General features: G+C 42.2%; 1 protein-coding gene across 3 annotated transcripts in view; it reads right to left on the bottom strand.

Annotated features, from left to right (window-relative positions):
* The window catches only part of RIF1 (replication timing regulatory factor 1), a 63,820-nt gene that overhangs the window by 21,074 nt on the left and 24,918 nt on the right, over nt 1-17,828 (bottom strand). For all 3 annotated transcript variants that reach the window (XM_019554244.1, XM_019554247.1, XM_019554245.1), the window contains exons 11-20: nt 16,083-16,256; nt 15,719-15,829; nt 15,396-15,458; nt 13,236-13,336; nt 12,716-12,802; nt 9,449-9,522; nt 9,047-9,227; nt 3,621-3,728; nt 2,246-2,395; nt 84-183 (exon numbers count right to left, since the gene is read on the bottom strand). In XM_019554244.1, the coding sequence (XP_019409789.1) occupies nt 84-183; nt 2,246-2,395; nt 3,621-3,728; nt 9,047-9,227; nt 9,449-9,522; nt 12,716-12,802; nt 13,236-13,336; nt 15,396-15,458; nt 15,719-15,829; nt 16,083-16,256 (1,149 nt within the window). The remainder of the gene's footprint in view (nt 1-83; nt 184-2,245; nt 2,396-3,620; nt 3,729-9,046; nt 9,228-9,448; nt 9,523-12,715; nt 12,803-13,235; nt 13,337-15,395; nt 15,459-15,718; nt 15,830-16,082; nt 16,257-17,828) is intronic.

Raw genomic sequence — 17,828 nt, 5'->3', positions numbered from 1 at the left:
TCAGATTTAAATTTTAACCATTTCAATTTTCAACTAATCCTTTGAAAAAAGAACCACCTCAACATTGGAAAGGTTTTGCTTACATCTGTTTTTTGGCTGATATTTAGTACCATATGGTGCAAAATTGATGCAGTCCACCGTAACTGATATGATGTGTGTGAGGCCATCCACCATTGAGAAACTCTAAGAAGGGCAAGGAAGAAAAAAAAAAAAAGCAAAAGTTAGCAGCAAAACCAAAAAATTCAGCCACTGGAAGAGAAACAAGAAGCAGGGCAAAAATATGAGAAGCCTACTAGCAACTATGGGTAGAAATTTAGATGCAAATTCATCATGAAATACAAATCAGAAGGGGAAAAAATATTAGCACCAGATTAATCAGTTTTTGTCAAACAATAAAAGAACATGAGAACACAAAGAGCCATACTGGGTCAGACCAAGGTCCATCTAGCCCAGTATCCTGTCTCTAACAGTGACAAAGGTGGATGCTTTAGAGCAGGGATTGGCAACCCCCCCAGCATGGGTGCCAAACCATGGCATGTGAAGCCATTTTGCTTGGCATGACACAGCCAGAGCCAGGGCTGCTTGCAGCAGGTGTGGAGAGGCTGCAAGCCCTGTTGTGAGGCTGCAACCAGTGCACCGGTGTCCAGTGCCAGTTCTATGGCGGTGGATGCACACGTGCATGAGCATGCATGGTGGGAAAGGAGCCTGGGGCAGCACAGTTCCAACCTCTTTCACTCCATGAGCCCAGGAGTGTTCTGCTGCCACAGAGCCACGCCAGTACAACTGTTTGCAGCCTGCCTGCCACCTGCTGCAAACAACCTGGGCTCTGTGGCAGCGGTGGCTGTACACTCACCTCAGGTGCATGGCAAGGAAGGGGCTGGAGGCAGAGCACCCCTCCTACCATGCTCCCTGAGGCAAGTGTGGAGCTGCTGCCACTGAGCCAGGTCAGGGCTCCAGACCTCCGTGCAGGGTTGTGGCTGCCTGCTGCAAGCAGCCCAAGTTATTTGAGCAGCCTAGCTCTGCTCCCCTGCCCTTCTTTTGCAGTGGGGGTTATGTGCCCACTGCATGGCCTTCCCTTGGCAGGGGTTGGGGGGCAGCTGCCCTGCACTCCCTGCCTAGCAGTGTCCATACCTGGCAGCCAGCAGCAGCTCTCCCTTATCTTTCCCTCCCTCTCTCCTGGTATGGCAAATGCTCCATACCCCCGATTATTGTAGTTGCCATTCTCTGTACCTTTTCTAATTCTACTACATCTTTTTTGAAATGAGGAGACCAGAACTGCACACAAGATTCAGAACGTGGGTTCACCATGAATCTGTATAATGGTATGAGGCTATTTTCCGTGTTGTTTTCATCAGTTTACACAAGCTGAAAATGTAGCCAAAAATATCATGAGGATAACAGCAAGATCTTCAATAATAAAAGTAAATTCAGGACAGATGATTAATCCACACCTAATAAAAAGCTTAATTTTTAAGAAGTGCACTGAGCGATTACTTTTAACCTATACTTGCTCTAAAGCAAGAATATGGCTTTGTTTAAAGTAAATTTAGTTTAAAGTAAAGAAAAAGAGCAACTGCCAGTTTGACTGCAAACATGAACAAATTAAACAGTCCAGTTGTTAGTTGGACTGATTATGTGAGAAATGTGTGTTTAAATCTTTCAGTCCATAATTATGGAAAATGTGTGTCTGTGCTTCTTAAATCCTAGTTTTTCAATGAAAAAGTTTAGGTGTTCTTCATCTGATTTGTGTAAGCTCCGAAACAAAATAATTTGGGCTGTAAAAATAATGCATTTAAATTAAATATCTGATCTCTTCATATATACCTCTTCATATACACACAAGAACAAACTTCCTCTTGTATTCGCGTAAGTGTACACACACACACACACACACACACAAACTATTTACAGTTTAAAATTTCTCTCTAAGTAGAATAAAGTAACATACTAGGACTGAAACATCCTCTGCTGGTAATTCAACCCTCGGTACATACTGTATTTACAGCACAATTAACATGTCAGTAGCATCAAAACAGCTACATGCCACACATTCATTACATTTGCAGCGCTATAAAATGGCAAACCAGCCACAAAGATATTATTAAAAAAATGTGTAGCTGGTTTATATGGCACCATAAATTGAATGCATGCTGCCAGACAGGACAAAGATATTTCTCTGCTTTTTTCAGACAGTACAAGATGGATTTTTTAAATATATAAATTTAATATTATGCTTTATACTCACATCTATATCTTTATGTTCTAGTCCAGCTATTATTTTGGCACAAAGTTCTTCACAGCACAAGTTTTCTTCTGCTGTTGCCACTAAAGATGCACAGCGGGCAAACACTCTATATAAGTCTGACCAGGTACGCAACAGAGACTTCATAGTGGGCTTTAATAACCAAAAGGAGAAAGTTATAAATCTATAACTAAACATCAATAGATTACATTTCCCCTTAATTTCTGCATTGTAGATATAAGGATGAGCCAACTATGAGACTTTCTTTTTTTGGTACTAGTGAGAGGTCCAAGGCTTAGTGGGCCCGTTAACTCAATTTCTAACATCTGCTTTCTGATGTTTCTCTATTTGTAGTAGAATCCTACACTTTTCTAATATTTTTTTTCAAGCACAAACATGAACAAGATCTGCCTATTAACAAAAGTGCATCGCCTTAAGGTCTAGGTTTTAGTGTATAAATAAAAAACCTTATTTTGTCTCGTCACCTTTAGACTACTGTATACTAGTCCACAACTAATGTCAGACCACTGTGTTTCAATCTTTATATCAGGATGAAGCTTAATATACTTTTTAAACTGTATACATATAAATGTAAGGTACTCTTTTCAATGACTTTCAGGCAAGTGAAAAAAGAATTCGTTTATTGGCAGTTAGACTCCCCCTCTACATATGCAGATGGAGGCACAATGAATTCTAATGTGCAATGCACACAACTGCACCGCTTGAACCACCTGCCATGCACATGTGACGTGGCAACTGTGGGATCATGCATTAGATCCCATCATGCCTTATTGCAGGTGCAAGTGCTCCCCTTGTACCAGCAAAAAACAAGTACCCACAGCTGGGATCTCCCTCAGCTCAGGGGATGTCCCTGGGGCTGGGGGACTGTGGCAGCTGTAATCACCAGGATTCAGGCCTGGGGGTTTCATGCTGAGCACGGTGCACCCCTACAGCTGGGAGCCCTGTCAGCTGATGGAGCTCCCAGCTGCAGGACAGACCCTGCTACATGTGCATATTACAGCTTGATAGCAACTAGTACACACTTTCAAGGTCTAGCTATAGCTGGTTACAGCTCTTTATTGTGGGATAAGCACTTTGCACAGTACCTAGTCTCAAGGCAACTGCACAATTAACCAGTTAATTACACAATACCTACCACATGTAGAGAGAGCCTTACAAACTGGTTTATAAAAACCATATGTAAAATAATAAGTATATAGGAATGAACTCAGATACGGAACCAACCTACTTTCCATCCAATAAGATTCTGTGTAACAGCCTTCTAAATGAGAGAGAGGAACAGTAGGTAACAACTATTTACTCCTAATAAGAAAAAAGTGCTGTTTTATACAAATGAAGATATGCATTCATTTCTTACCTGCGGAAATTCCTGAACAGGGAATATATGACTTATAGGTAGCAATAATGCATTATAAACAGCATTAAAGTTGTGTTCCAGTGCGTCACCCTGATTTACTTCATTACTCTAAAATAAAGCACAAAATATTTATTTGATAAATAACTTGCAAAGACTATTAGAAGCTGTTCAGTTATTTATTTTTCCTTAAGAAAACTTTTGAAAAAAATTAAAAGAAGAAATATGATTAAACAATCATTTTTAAAAATCATGTCTTCAAAATTTAACTCATAGCTTAGTTTTTGTACACCTTTGATATTCATTTGCTAATTCAGGTTAGAATTTAAGGCTGATTATCACTTTATTAAAAGCACAACAAAAACTGGTTTATTTTTAGTGTCCACAAGAAAGGCTAAGTAAACATTTAAAACTATTACTTTTTAACTTTTCAGCTTGTTTTAATACCTGAATAACAGTTATTATTGGCATTAACGGTAACTGAGGTGAAGAAAATTTTCAAAATGCATTAGAAAGCACTCAGATTTTTAAGCCTAGAAGAAATTGTGATTATTCAGTTGGACCTCCTGAAGAACACAGGCAATAGCACCAAGCTCATAGTTTTGGGTCAAATAAAAAGATATAATTCACATCAGTAACTGAAGGTTTTTGAACTATATCCTTATGCCTGTTCTCCTTGGGAATGTGCATACAGTTTGAGCCTTTGATCAAACTTTTTGCCTGGCATCACCTTAAGGGGGCACCATTGTGCTGCCCCTTCATATGTTTTGAAGGGATAAAGGTTGGCATAAGCTGCCCAACCCTCAGCTTCCTCTTATACTTCATGAAATTCTGATGAAAAGGAGAAAAAAAAGCAGGAGATGCAAAGGTGCTGGTGGACAACAATGTAAAGCGCTCCAGTTCCTGGTAGCTTTTCTCTCCTCTCATGAGTTACTGTGCATGCTCACATTCTCACTGTACACAATTCCAAAGCTCCATCCACATACCTGAAAGGTGCGTCTTGGGTGCTACCTACTAAAGCAAAACATGACTGAAGCACTGCCTTGCCAACCACGGTATCTGCAATGTATACTTCCACATGTTCATTTAATACTCAGTAAAGGCATGTACCAAGCTTCAGGGTGCTGCCCTGCAGACATCACTTAGAGCAAAGTTGCCACCAACTGTCTTGGCACAGTTTCACTCACTCAACCCAATATGCAGTGCAATGGTCTCTGTGTTGGTATTGCTGTAGCTTTAAATGTCTCAATTTGTGAAAAAAACGTTTGGAAAGGTTTGATCCTATACAGACAGTTGACCAATGATTTTTTTTTTTTTTGACAGATTGTCAGGCTGGAAGGGACCTCAGAATATCATTGGGTCCAGCACCCTGCACCAAGCAGGAAAGACAACTGGGGTCAGGTGACCCCAGCAAAGGTGACTGTCCAGTCTCCTCTTGGAGATTTCCAGGGTAGGCAATTGCACCACTTCTGGAAGGAGCTTATTCCACAGCCTGGACACCCTAGTTGTTAAGTAGTTTTTCCTAACGTTAAGCCCGAACCAGTCTTCCAAGAGCTTGTGACCATTATGCTTCGTTTTCCCCAAGGGTGCCATGGTGAACAGTTGTTCACCAAGCCTTTGATGTATGCTTCTGATGTAGCGGTAAGGTCCTACCAAGTCCCCTCTCTGCCTCTTTTTTTTTTTTTGCAGGTGAAAGAGTTCCAGATCCCCCAGCCTTTCCTCATATGGCTTGCCACGCAAGTCTCTGGTCATACAGATGGCCCTTCTCTAGATTCTCTCAAGCGTTACCACATCCTTGTTGAAGTACGGGGCCCAGAACTGGATGCAGTACTCCAGCTGTGGTTTTACCAACGCCAAGTAAGCAGGAGGATCACTTCTTTGACTTTGCTGGAGATGCATCGATTGATGTATGCCAGGGTATTGTTAGCCCTGCTGGCTACCAAGTCACACTGCTGGCTCATGTTCATACTGTGTTCTGTTTTTACTCCCAGGTCCCTTTCATTCGTACTAGTGGACAGGTTGATGTTGCCATGCCTGCAGGCGTGCAGGGGGCATTGTTTGTCCCCAGGTGGAGCACCTTACATTTCTCGACATTGAACTTCATCTGGTTCTGGTCCACCTGCATCTGCAGCCTGTCTAGGTCCACCTGCATCTGCAGCCTGTCTTCAAGCGTGACCACACTTCCCCAACTTGGCCAGTGAGCTCTTCACCCCACATTCAAATCACTGAAGATGTTGAACAGCACTAGACCAAACACTGACCCCTGCGGGACATCACTGACCACTTCCTGCCAAGGTGACACACAGAACTCTCTGGGTCCTACCCCATAGCCAGCTTCCTACCCCCTAACTGTCTCACAGTTACGCCCACAATCCTCCAATTTTCTCATGAGAACATCATAGGATACCAGACCAAAAGATTTTTGGAAGTCAAGGTATACAATGTCACCTCCACTCTCTTATCCAGGTGGCGAGTCACCTGATAGTAAAAGGAGATCAGTTTGGTAAGACAAGACCTGCCCATGACGGAGCTATACTGGCTGTCATTCAGAATCCTACCTTCTGCAAGCCTATTGCACGCAGACTCCTTAATGATTTTTTTCCAGGATATTCCCTCGGATAGAAGTTAGGCTAACCGGCCTATAGCTACCCAGGTCCTCCTCTTCTTGAAGATGGACACAACATTGGCTCTCTTCCAGTCCTCAGAGACCTCCCCAGAGTGCCACAAGTTTTGGAAGAGATTCTCCAGGGGTTCCACAATTACTTCGGCCAGCTCCTCAGGCACTCTCGGATGAAGTTCATCTGGTCCTGCTGACTTATATACATCCAATTTCTTTAACTGAGCATACAAGTTCTATGGCAATAGTAGCAAGATTGCCATTTGAAGATTGCTCATTCTGTAAACTAGCTGGTGTGATTTTCCCCTTGGCCCGGTGAAAGACCAAAGCAAAGCAGTCATTCAGGAGTTCAGTTTTCTCCCGCGTGCTGGTGACTAGCTGTCTTGAGTTGTTGAGCAATGGCCCCACACTCCCATTTGTTTTCTTCCCATTCCCTATGTACCTAAAGAAAGACTTCTTGTTGTCCTTGATTCCCCTTGCTAAATTTAGTTCAGTAGCCGCTTTGGCTTTTCTAATCCGATTCCTACAGGGGCGGGCCATTGATATATAGTCCTCTTAAGGGCTGTCCCTAGCTTCTATCTTTTATATCAAGAGAGTAAAATGAGATCTCAGCACAGGAGAAAGAGTGTAATATTCCTTCCAAAGCCTTCATCTGTTGACTCAGATGGAATTCAGTAAAAACCCATTTTGAAACGTTGAACAAGTCCTCAAAAGTCACCTGATACAAAATCATAAAATCATAGAGTAGTAAAGCTGGAAAGAACCTCAGGAGGTCATCTAGTCCAACCCCCTACCTGAGATGGGATCATCTCTAGCCAAACTATACTATACAAATCCACTGTCTAATCTATTAGCAAAACTACACAAATCAACCCTGACAACACAAGATATAAACATACCCCAAGCTGCTATAGGTAGAGCAGGGGGGAGACAGCTGCCAACATCCTGCTGCTGCCATGTTGTTGGAAAAATACTGCCCCACTACAGAAGGGGTAAAATTCCTCCTCAAATATGGTGATCTGACCCTGAACACAGAGGTGAGACCTCTAGTCAGTAACTTCTGATTTAAGTGCCAGCAGAAACACTGGCACACCTCTGTCAACCCCCAGAGTTGGCTGCAGCCAACACCCATGTGCGTGGAGAAGGCTTTAAAATAAATAAATAAATAAATAAAACCTGACACACAGCAGCAAGAGAGGAACAAGATTCCCTTCTAGCCCGATGTGGCAACCAGCAAAGCTCAGAAGCATGGGAAATATTCATAGCAGAACACAGGCATACCTACTTCTAAATCTGCCCTGCACCAATGCTTGTCCAACTTCTCAAATACTTCGTGATGGAAATCCTACAACTTCCCTAGGCAGTCATTCATTCCACTGCCTCACTATTCTAACAATGAAGAAATGTTTCCAGACATCCACTCTAAATCTACTTTGATGCAATTTCAAGTCATTGGTCTGTGTCTTACTCTCAATGGTGAGAGCAAAATAGGTGTCTTCCCTCTTTATGGCAGCCCTTCAGGTATATGAAGACTGCTATTATATCCCCCACCCCTTAAGTGTCTTTTCCATAAGCTGAACTTGTCTGTTTCCTTCAAACTCTCTTCCTATGACTTTTCTTACAAACACTTCTATCATTTTTGTTATCTGCCTCTGGATCCTCTCTAAGCTTTCCACATTCTTAAAATGTGGAGTCAAAACTACACACAATGCTTTAGCTAAGGCCTAACCAGTGTTGAGTAGAGAGGCACTATCACCAGAAGTGCCACATGTGGCATGTGGTAGACTGGGGATCAGGTGGTGATATAATGTAGTAGTCTAGGCTGCAGATCAGGAAAGAAGCAACAAGAAAAGCAGCTGATCAGACAACAGAAAAAGACTGGAATGGCATTCAGGACAGGTGTGGGGTTTATTTTGTGGCACTCCTGCCAAAAATGGTGGCCCCCTACTATATCACTGAATGATCTGCCAAGCTGGCTTCCAAGTGTACCTTAACTGAAGGTAGACAGGTCAACGTATTTGAGCTGTAGCAAAGAGTTCATTATGTCTAGATAAGAGAACTAGATGGAATATAATTTACCCAACACCAATAAGAAAGCCTGCTTCATTTTGCCAAATATGTCTAGTAGAGCTCCTGTTGCTGTAGATGAGAAGGTCTCTGACTCAAGCAGAATATTCTTGCTCTACCTGAAGGAGCCCTCCGGCATCCAGATTGTAAAGAGCTGAGTCACAAATCAGAGGAAGAACTCTGGGCTCCTTCACTGACATATGGAACTGGTGACTATATTAAACATTGATTTTAAAAAGTCTACCTTCTCATAAAACCTACACCATTCATCATTTACCATCCTGCCAATCTGTATCACTTGCAAATCACCAGCAATGACTATGCTTATTAACTTTAGAGCTCCATTTAGAACTTTGAAAATAATGAAAATGATTATCATTACTTATACGGTATCTCTTCCTAATATGCACGTTATTCTAAAATGACTAGCTGCATTGTAAATGTCCATATAACTGTTAACATCCAAATAAGTTTTTACTAAATGTTTGAGAGTTTAAACAAAGTCAACCCATACTGTCAAAGCACTGCACTAGGGAGCACAGAAGTAAAGCATGACAGGCCCACTGCACATGCAGTACACTACAAAACAGTATGTGTAGCTCTGGACTCGTATGACTAAGCCACATTACATCTGTTTTAAGACAATGTGCATGCTAAGTGAGCATACTGTGCTTCATTCCCTACTGTGGTCCTTTAATAGGTCACTGTACACTAGATAAAAAAAATACTTGAAATGATACTATACCTTATTAATCCATTCAGTTAGTGGGTTAACTACAATACTCCACATTCTCCAGAGATGCTCCTTATTTTCCACCTGTTTTGCACTTTCATTAATGATGTTGAACACAGACTCACTGAATGCCAAAGGAGATGTAGGACCAGATAAAACGTAACTCACAAGGATTTCTAGATTTGTGAAGAACCTAAAAGAAAAAAATTAAACAATTACAATGACAGACAAGACTCTGCTGATTGGTGGGAAAGGGCAGAAAGGGAAGCAATATTTCTTTGAAATTAATGGAAAAAACCCCTCCTTGAAGTCAATATATTGAAGCTACAGCAAAGCAAGGCAAGTTTATTTAAAAACAAATAACACCCCCGCCCCAAATGCACATTTTGATAAATCCTTTTCTGGGACACCTACCTCTCTTCTGTTACACAGCATTCCAAAAGATTAGTACGGAAAGGCAGCTGAATTAAGAACAAAGCTGGAGTCCCCTTGCAAGAAGAAAATAAAAAAGTATTTATTAATCAGAATAGTAAACAGCATATTGTTCATCCAAGATAATGGAAAATTAACTCAATATATGGTGTACATAAATTTAACTAAATGGGTCAGGAGCTTAGTTGTAAATTTCAGATGGTAGTGAATAAACTTCAGTATAAAACCTAGAGCCCAAATTCTAAAGGTTGGAGCAGGGGGATGTGAGCACCCATTAAGTTTAATGGAATAGTTCATATGTCAGAGCTACTGGTCCAGGCTGTATTCATCTCTAGAGCATATTCTCATCCAGCTGAGAATGTCACATTGAGAACAGGCCGTTTCACACCTAATACACACATTCAGAATTATTTGAAATTTGATGGAGGTGTACACTAGGGCTAGCGCTCCAAAACAGGAGTCAAATTTGAGACAAGCCCCAAAAGCCAGCATCTTAATAGATAGATTCAAACATTCTTTGCACACATCTGGGTAATCAAATCACAGCTCTGATCAGGCACCACAGTTTCAGCTGTTTAATCATACCTAGTGCAGAGCACCAGGAAACAAATATTGAACATGGTATTCTAATAGGCCAGCTTATGCCTATATACAGAATTTGACACATCAAATGAATTATGCCGCAAAGGTATGGACATGAAGTTGTAAGGATTTCTTGCTAGCTAGCAATCATGTGAGCAAGGAAAAAAAATCTCAAGAAAAACTTCCTGTTAGAATGGTACAGCTATAAAACAGACTGGCAAGGGAATGTGTGGAATCTCCACTGGTGGTTGAAAGAGACTGAATAAGCATTTGATAGGGATGTTTTGGGATTAGCGTTCCTGGATTCATGCAGGGGTTTGGACCAGATGACCCCTGAGGTCCATTTCAACCCCAGGATTTTGATTCTAAGTGTTAGGTTGTGCAAAATGGCTATGTTTCGTTTCAGTTTTGGATTCGGCCATTTCGGAGAGACAGCAATTCGTTTTGGTGTTTTGGATCACTGTTCCATTTCGATTTGGCCGAATCTGTTTCGGAGTTTCGACGCTGTTTCATATTGGCTGGGGAGAAGCAGGCACAGTTGGGCAACTGCAGGTTCTCCTGCAACTTCTCTTGCTGTGCCTGCCCCTACCCCAGTGGGGGGAGTTGCAGGAGAAGCCCTCATTGCTGCTTTGCCCAGCCCCAGCCTCGTCCCAGCACTTAAAAAAACCAAAAAAACCCCCAAAAAAAAAGGCCCTGCACTCACTGGCTGCAGCAGCAGTGACCAGGGTTCATGGCAGAGCACCCCCACACAAGGTAGAACAGTGGGGGGCAGCGGGGATTGTCAGGGCACAACTGCACTGTCTGGGAGCTAGGGCAGCTCCACCTGTCAGCCAGAGCCCAGCGCTGCTCAGCCCCAGCTCCCAGACAGCGCACAGTGCCCTGGTGAGGGCGTGTGTCTGTGTGTGGAGAGGGGGACTCTACCATGAGCGCCCAGAGGTCTAGATCACCACTGCTGCAGCTGGTGCCAGACTCCTCCTAGGGAAGCCTGGGCCCCCAGATCTGTGTGCAGGATGTCAGCAGGCTGCCATCCCTCCTCCAGAGCACTGGGATTGAAAGGGACTTCAGGGACAGCTCGCAGACACAGGCCAGCTACAAATGTAAATATCAGAGCAGTCCTTCTGCACCTCTTCCCCCTACCTCTTCTTAGTCTCCATTTCCCTGTAAGCTTGGCTCCGAAACATTTCAGGTGGTTTGGTTTCATTTTGGAGATGTTTTGGAGCCTTCTGTCTTGGTGCCTGAAACACTGAATCCGAAACAAAACGGACCAAAATACCTCTGAAACTAAATGGCTGCTGAAATTTCACACAGCCCTACTAGGAGTCTCAAGTGGACATGTAAAAATAGACACTGAATGTAAACTACAACCAGCCAGCAGTCAGTTTAAAATAAGCTCTTATAGGATACCTGGAAAAAATATATAGGCATGATGCCATGACCTGTGCTTCTGTTGAGCTTTATTTGGATTATTTTGAGGAAATGAGACAGAACAAAGGACCTCAACATATAAGCAGTAAAATCAAACTGAAGAGGATTTCCTTACTTTCAGAATATACTTTCTCTAGCAACTGTTAAATCATCTGAGAACTTATCCTCAAACCAAAATGCCCAAGATTAAACACTTTAGCCCTTGAAAAAATAGTATCCATGTCCTAATGGTAGCAAGGAAGAAGTCTCTCAGAAAGCACTTTTTTTGTACGTTACTCAGTTTGAACACTGTGAAGGAAGGGAAGAGCAATGCAAAGTTACAGTGCAATGTACAAAAAGTAGGGTGCCAAATAGGACCAAAATTCCAATGGCCTTTAGCAGTGTCCCAAAAAAATGAACATGGCCCCTACTCTGCCCATAGTATTAGTCTGATTATATAATCTGTTCAATCTCTAAATCAGGGGTGGACAACCTGCAACACACATGACATAAGTGGCATGGCAGCCACTATGTTGTTGACACGCAACATACTGGAAAGGGGGCAGCACAATGGCAGATAGGGTAAGGAATAGACAGCAGATCAGATAGGGTAAGGAACAGACAGTAGATCAGAGCACAGGGCAGAGAGCAGAGTGGCAGACTGGGCAGGGGAAACTATGTGGGGCTTATTTTGTGGCAGCCCACCAAAAAGGCTGACTCCCACTCCAAGGGTGCGGGACAAATTGTGGTAATCCTGCCAAAAAAGGTTGTCCGCTACTGCTTTAGAACAGTGAGACCAAACTTTTTGGCAGGCATGCACAGATTAGCCCCATAACCCGAGTCCCATAACCCGAGTCCCACTCTGATCCTTTCCCCTCCCCAACCAGCACATACCACTCAGAGGCTGCCCGTGCCAGATGTGGCACTTGGCAAAGGTTGGTCACCCCAGGTCCAGACTAATTGCCTGCAATTCCTGTGATAAACTGGGTACTTAACAATGTTTACTAACGAGTATCTCCAAAATCTCTTTCAGTCCTGAAGATCTACTAATCTCATTTAACTCATTTTTGACATACACAGTTAAAACACTTGCAGGGGGAAAAATATATCAATGATAAATTTACTTCTGGTCAATCTAGGCCACAGAATGGTGTAATTTTCAAATACAAATTGTGTGGCTTACAGACCGTGTCACATATTTGTAATATACTCTAACTTTTCCCTTGAAGCATAAATGCAAATAGAGTTAAAGGTTTTACTTACATTTAAAAGATCCATATCAGCAACCTGGTATGCTGGTGATCCCAATACTTTTGGAGGCAATTCCTTAATTGTAATTTCTATAAGGGACTGAGGAAGGAAGGAAGGTGAAGAAAAACAAATGTGTTAAATATATACAAGGAACCTTCAGAAAGGAAAGTGCTTACAAGTACCAAATAGTAGCAAGTGTGAGAAAAAATGCTAATACATCCGATTTAAGGCTTCTGGTATAGAGAGAAAGCAATAGCCTCTGAAATAACATAACTTAGGAAGAAAAGAGAATCAATGACCCAATAGCACAAGTTTGACTATAGAGCTGAAGGTTTCTGATGGGTTCTACATAGCCTGGCCACAAAGAACTCCGAGATCTTATTCAAATGAATGGAAAAAGGGCTGTCAAAAATTGGAGTTTTGGTCCATCTACTGCAAGTTAATCAGATAGAACAAATGTAGCAGATTTATCTAATACAGGTTAAAGAAACAAAAACAACACCCCCCTCCCCCTCCAAACGCAAAATCTTACCAATGTTTTCTGGACAGGAAGTGCACTTGATTTAACTATGTTCTTTAAGGCTTGAAGCAATATAGTCAACACTTCTGAACCCTGCCTCTCCTTTTTATGGCCTAACAAATAAAGAAATATATTTAAACCAGGTATAAAGTTACAGGAGTATGCAGAACAAAAGTACTGGCCACTTTCACTAAAACTTACTTTTTTGTAATTAAATCGGTTCCCCAACAATATTGAAGTTGTCAATTTTTAGTTCCATTATGCTGTTATGATGAACATGGGTAACAAGCTCCTTACGGAAACAGATACTGAAATGTTATTTATAAAGCTACCTAGATTTTTTTTTAAGTTACAAGGCTGTTAATCCTTTACTCCTCCCCTGTACATACTCTTAAACACCTAGTGTTGGTTTTTGCTCTTGGCTATTTACACAAATTTGTTTCTTGCAGTGGAAAATTTCCATCACTAGAAATGATTCTTGGAGAGGGAGCAGTACAGATATTCAGGTCTGCAACTCCCTTGCGTCCAGGATGATCCCAGTCTGCAGAAAGTGCAGTTCTCCCATTTCCAGGGGACTGGAGCAGTGAAGCAAAGCCCTGCATGAGAAGCAGGCAAAGGGCTCACAGCACTACTCCCTCTTCTCAGCTTCCAGTGCCTGGCAGTCTAGCAGATTGAGCTCCCATGGCAAAACCCCCATCTGCTCCACACACCTGGGACTCTGGTGCTAGTGGGAGCTTTGCCCTGCTACCTTGGAGAGAACTTCCTCAAGCCCAGGTCCCAGCTTGGTCAGATTCTCCTTGATCGCCAAGGCAGCAGTTTAAAAGCTAGCATGGCTAGGAGCTGGGCTTGGGAAAGGGCCCTGAATATTAGGCTTTTAGATGGTTATTTGGCACCATTTATGTTTTCCCAATTTCCAAGGCTTTCCTTAGAGCCTGGCACATGGTCCCACCATCTTTTAAACTGCTGCCCCCACAGCTCAGCTGAGGTGGGACACAGAGCTACTCCCTGTGCTTGGCTCCTAATGCCTGGCTGCTGAGCAGAGGGAACAGCAGGGCAAAAAGACTAATCAAAAGTTCATGATGTGTATTTAGGGCACTTGCCTAAAAAGGAGATGCCAGTAGCTCTAGTCTGTCTTCCCATGACTTTCACACTGAACAATTACTGCATAAAACACACAGATCACCTTGGGAGCAGAACCCAACACCCTGATTCCCCTATCCTAAGGATTAGTGTGCTAATCACTAGACAGAAGAGCTGTACTCCCTCTCATCTTCCCCCTCACAGCCAATGAAAGCTCTCATGTGCTTTCTAGTCTCCTAGAGAGCTCCCCTACCATAAAGAACCAGAAGCTCTTACGGTCCTAAATCATTTAGGTGCTTTGGGAAGATAAGGGAAAGTGCCAAACAGTGGTCTAAAAGCTTATATTTTAGCTTTAAAAAAAACCAAACAGCTAAACCTTTAAAGTCATAAACCTATTAAGAAAAATTAATACAAAATTTTGGGTCTTAAATACTGCAAAAATACATACATCCTTCAGCATGTTTATAGGCCCACTGACTTCAACAGGGATTACTCATTAGTTAAATACCTGCGCTTAAGTGATTTTCACATTTTGTTCATACCTACTACAATTTTTTGAAATTCAAATATGATACCCTACTCTTAATAGGTAGTTGTAATACTCAAGGTTTTAAATTAATTTTGCAAAGCTTCAGCCCATGTCAAAACAGTATTTTCAAAAGTTAAGCTACCGTGATTTAAAGGGCTCAACCCATCTTGAAACAATATTATTTTAAACAAGGTGAAAACAGTGTTTAAATCAATATGGGAAAACAGAAACAAGAACGATGGTAAAAAGATCAGATGGATATAAATGTTTGCTTGCTTTCACCTGACAGTTTTCAAGGTTTTTATATATGATATGGCATTTATAATGAGTCTAGAGTACACAGAGCTGTTACTCAGTACGGATCACTTCATTGCAAAACTTAGCCATTTATGCACGTTACAGGTGCCTGAATCACATAGAAGATTAAAATTGTTTCTGGTAGGTGTCATACAAGAAGGAAATTTTAGGAAAGGTCTGGCTTGACGAACCAAATGCTTCCATAGGTACAATCTAAGAATTTATGTTTTAGTCAACCATAACATATGTAAAATAAATGTCATTACCTGACTCAACAGCTACCTTCACATAACTGATCATGTCCTTCCAGACAACATTCAACATGGCATCTACAAGACAAAGTGAAATTTTCACTTACACTGATACGAAATGAACAAAAGTAGTAACCACAAAAGAAAGCTGATGCTCAGGTTTGGACTTTGAAATCCATTTCAAATTTAAATCTACATCCTCTACACAAAATTACATGCAGTAGAAACAAAAATTCCATTTCAATTATTTCACATTATGCTATTAAAAGCTTTGTTTTCTTGGGGTTTTTTTCATGAAGGGCAGGGAAAACAAGCTTATTCCATGATGGAATTCTTACCAGGAACCTCTTTTCCAATTGCAATGAAGCCATCCTGAACTGCATTTATCAGAGTGCTTGCATGCTTACAAAAAAAGGAAGGGCTACTGATCAGTGGATATTGAAGAGGCTCTAGGAGGGTAAATAAAAACACACACACATTATATCAAACCAATGTTTTATGCGAGTACCAGCAAGAAAAAAAGAAAGCTTAAGAGCAGGGTGTGTTTTAAGTGTTTTATCAGATATTAATACTGAATTAATTCTCATATGGTGTCTTGTGTATTATGTGCATCTATAGATTTGGCAAAACGTTGTGGAAAATAAATAATCTTAAAGACTAGCCTCTGTTTCAAAAGTACTTTGAATAACATAGTACAAATACCTAGACTAAGTACAAGTTTGCTTTGCTGGGCAAAAGTCAAAACATCTGGCCCCATCAAGAAGTGAAGCAGCATTTCAATTCCCAAGAGCTGAATGGAGGGAATCACCAACATTCCTGCTATGCTGGAGTTGAAATTAAGCCGGGGGGTGCCTGGACTTCCAAATGAATAAGAACCTAAAAAAAAAAAAAAGAGAAGAATTACAGTTCTTGTAGTAACCCACCACTTTATTTAAATGAACTAATTAAGCAAGAGAAAACAGATTCAAACATACTATCAGACAAAGGTTCTTTCTACAAGTGTTTCCATTTTTATACTATGTACATTATGCTTTGCAAGGATCTCAAAGCTAGGAACACAACCCAAATTGTCAACACCTCAAGAACTTTGTGCTTTAGATATAAAAAGTGTCCTTCATCATTTTAGCAGAACTCCTACTATTGCTAATAGGTATGAAAATTACCAATTGCTCACGGTTCCCTTAAGAAGAACAATTTTTCAAATTACTTTGGACATTTATGAAAAGTTTGTATTTTGTCACATAGTTTCCTAGTTCGTAGGGTTGGAAGGGACCTGAGCAGATCATCGAGTCCAACCCCCTGCCATGGCAGGAAAGAATACTGGGGTCAAATGACCCCAGCAAGATGTTCATCTAACCTCCTCTTAAACACCCCCAGGGTAGGAGCCATCACCACTTCGCTTGGAAGTTGGTTCCAGATCCTAGCTGCCCTGACCGTGAAGTAGAGCCTCCTGATGTCTAGTCTGAATTTACCCTCTGCCAGCTTGTGACCATTATTTCTAGTCACTCCTGGTAGCGCTCGGGGGAACAGGGACTCCCTGCCTGCTGGTCCACCCTGACCAGTTTGTAAAAGGCCACTAGATCCCCCCTAAACCTTCTCTTGTGGAGGCTGAACAGGTTCAGGTCCCTTGGCCTCTCCTGGTAGGGCCTGCCCCTGATCATGCGAGTGGCCTTCCCTCTGGACCCTCTCCATGCTGTCCACATCCCTCTTGAAGCGCGGCACCCAGAACTGGATGCAGTACTCCAGCTGCAGCTTGACCAGTGTTGCATAGAGGGGGAGGAGCACCTCCTTGGACCTGCTTGAGATGCATCTGTAGATGCATGACAAGGTACGGTTGGCCTTCCTGACTGTGTCCCCACATTATCGGCCCATGTTCATTTTGCAGCAATAATGACTCCAAGATCCTTTTCTGCCTTTGCACTGACAAGAAGGGAGTTCCCCAGCCTGTAGGTATGCAGCTGGTTCTTCCTCCCCAGGTGCAATACCCTGCACTTGTCAGCGTTGAAACCCATCCTGTTCTCATCTGCCCACCCCTGTAACCTGTCTAGGTCCAATTGCAACCTATTCCTCCCTTCTAGCGTGCCCACATCCCCCCACATCTTAGTGTTGTCTGCAAATTTGAACAGGGTGATTTTTACACCCCTGTCCAAGTCACTGATGAAGATGTTGAACAGTGCGGGCCCAAGGACTGAGCCCTGCGGGACCCCACCGCCCACATCCCTCCAGGTCGAATAAGACCCGTCCACCACCACTCTCTGGTTGGACGGGGTGCGGCCCTCCAGCCAGTTGGCGACCCATTTGACTGTGTAGGTGTTGATGCCACAATCCCCTAGTTTTTAATGAGAATGGGGTGAGAGACTGTGTCGAAGGCCTTCCTAAAGTCCAAAAGACTATGTCCACTGCTACACCTGCATCTAAGGATTTTGTGACCTGGTCATAGAAGGCCAC

This window comes from Crocodylus porosus, unplaced genomic scaffold (genome assembly GCF_001723895.1).
Source record: "Crocodylus porosus isolate Cpor-Errol unplaced genomic scaffold, CroPor_comp1, whole genome shotgun sequence".
NCBI classification, from domain to species: Eukaryota; Metazoa; Chordata; order Crocodylia; family Crocodylidae; genus Crocodylus; species Crocodylus porosus.
This window is presented reverse-complemented; position numbering and strand designations above follow the sequence as displayed.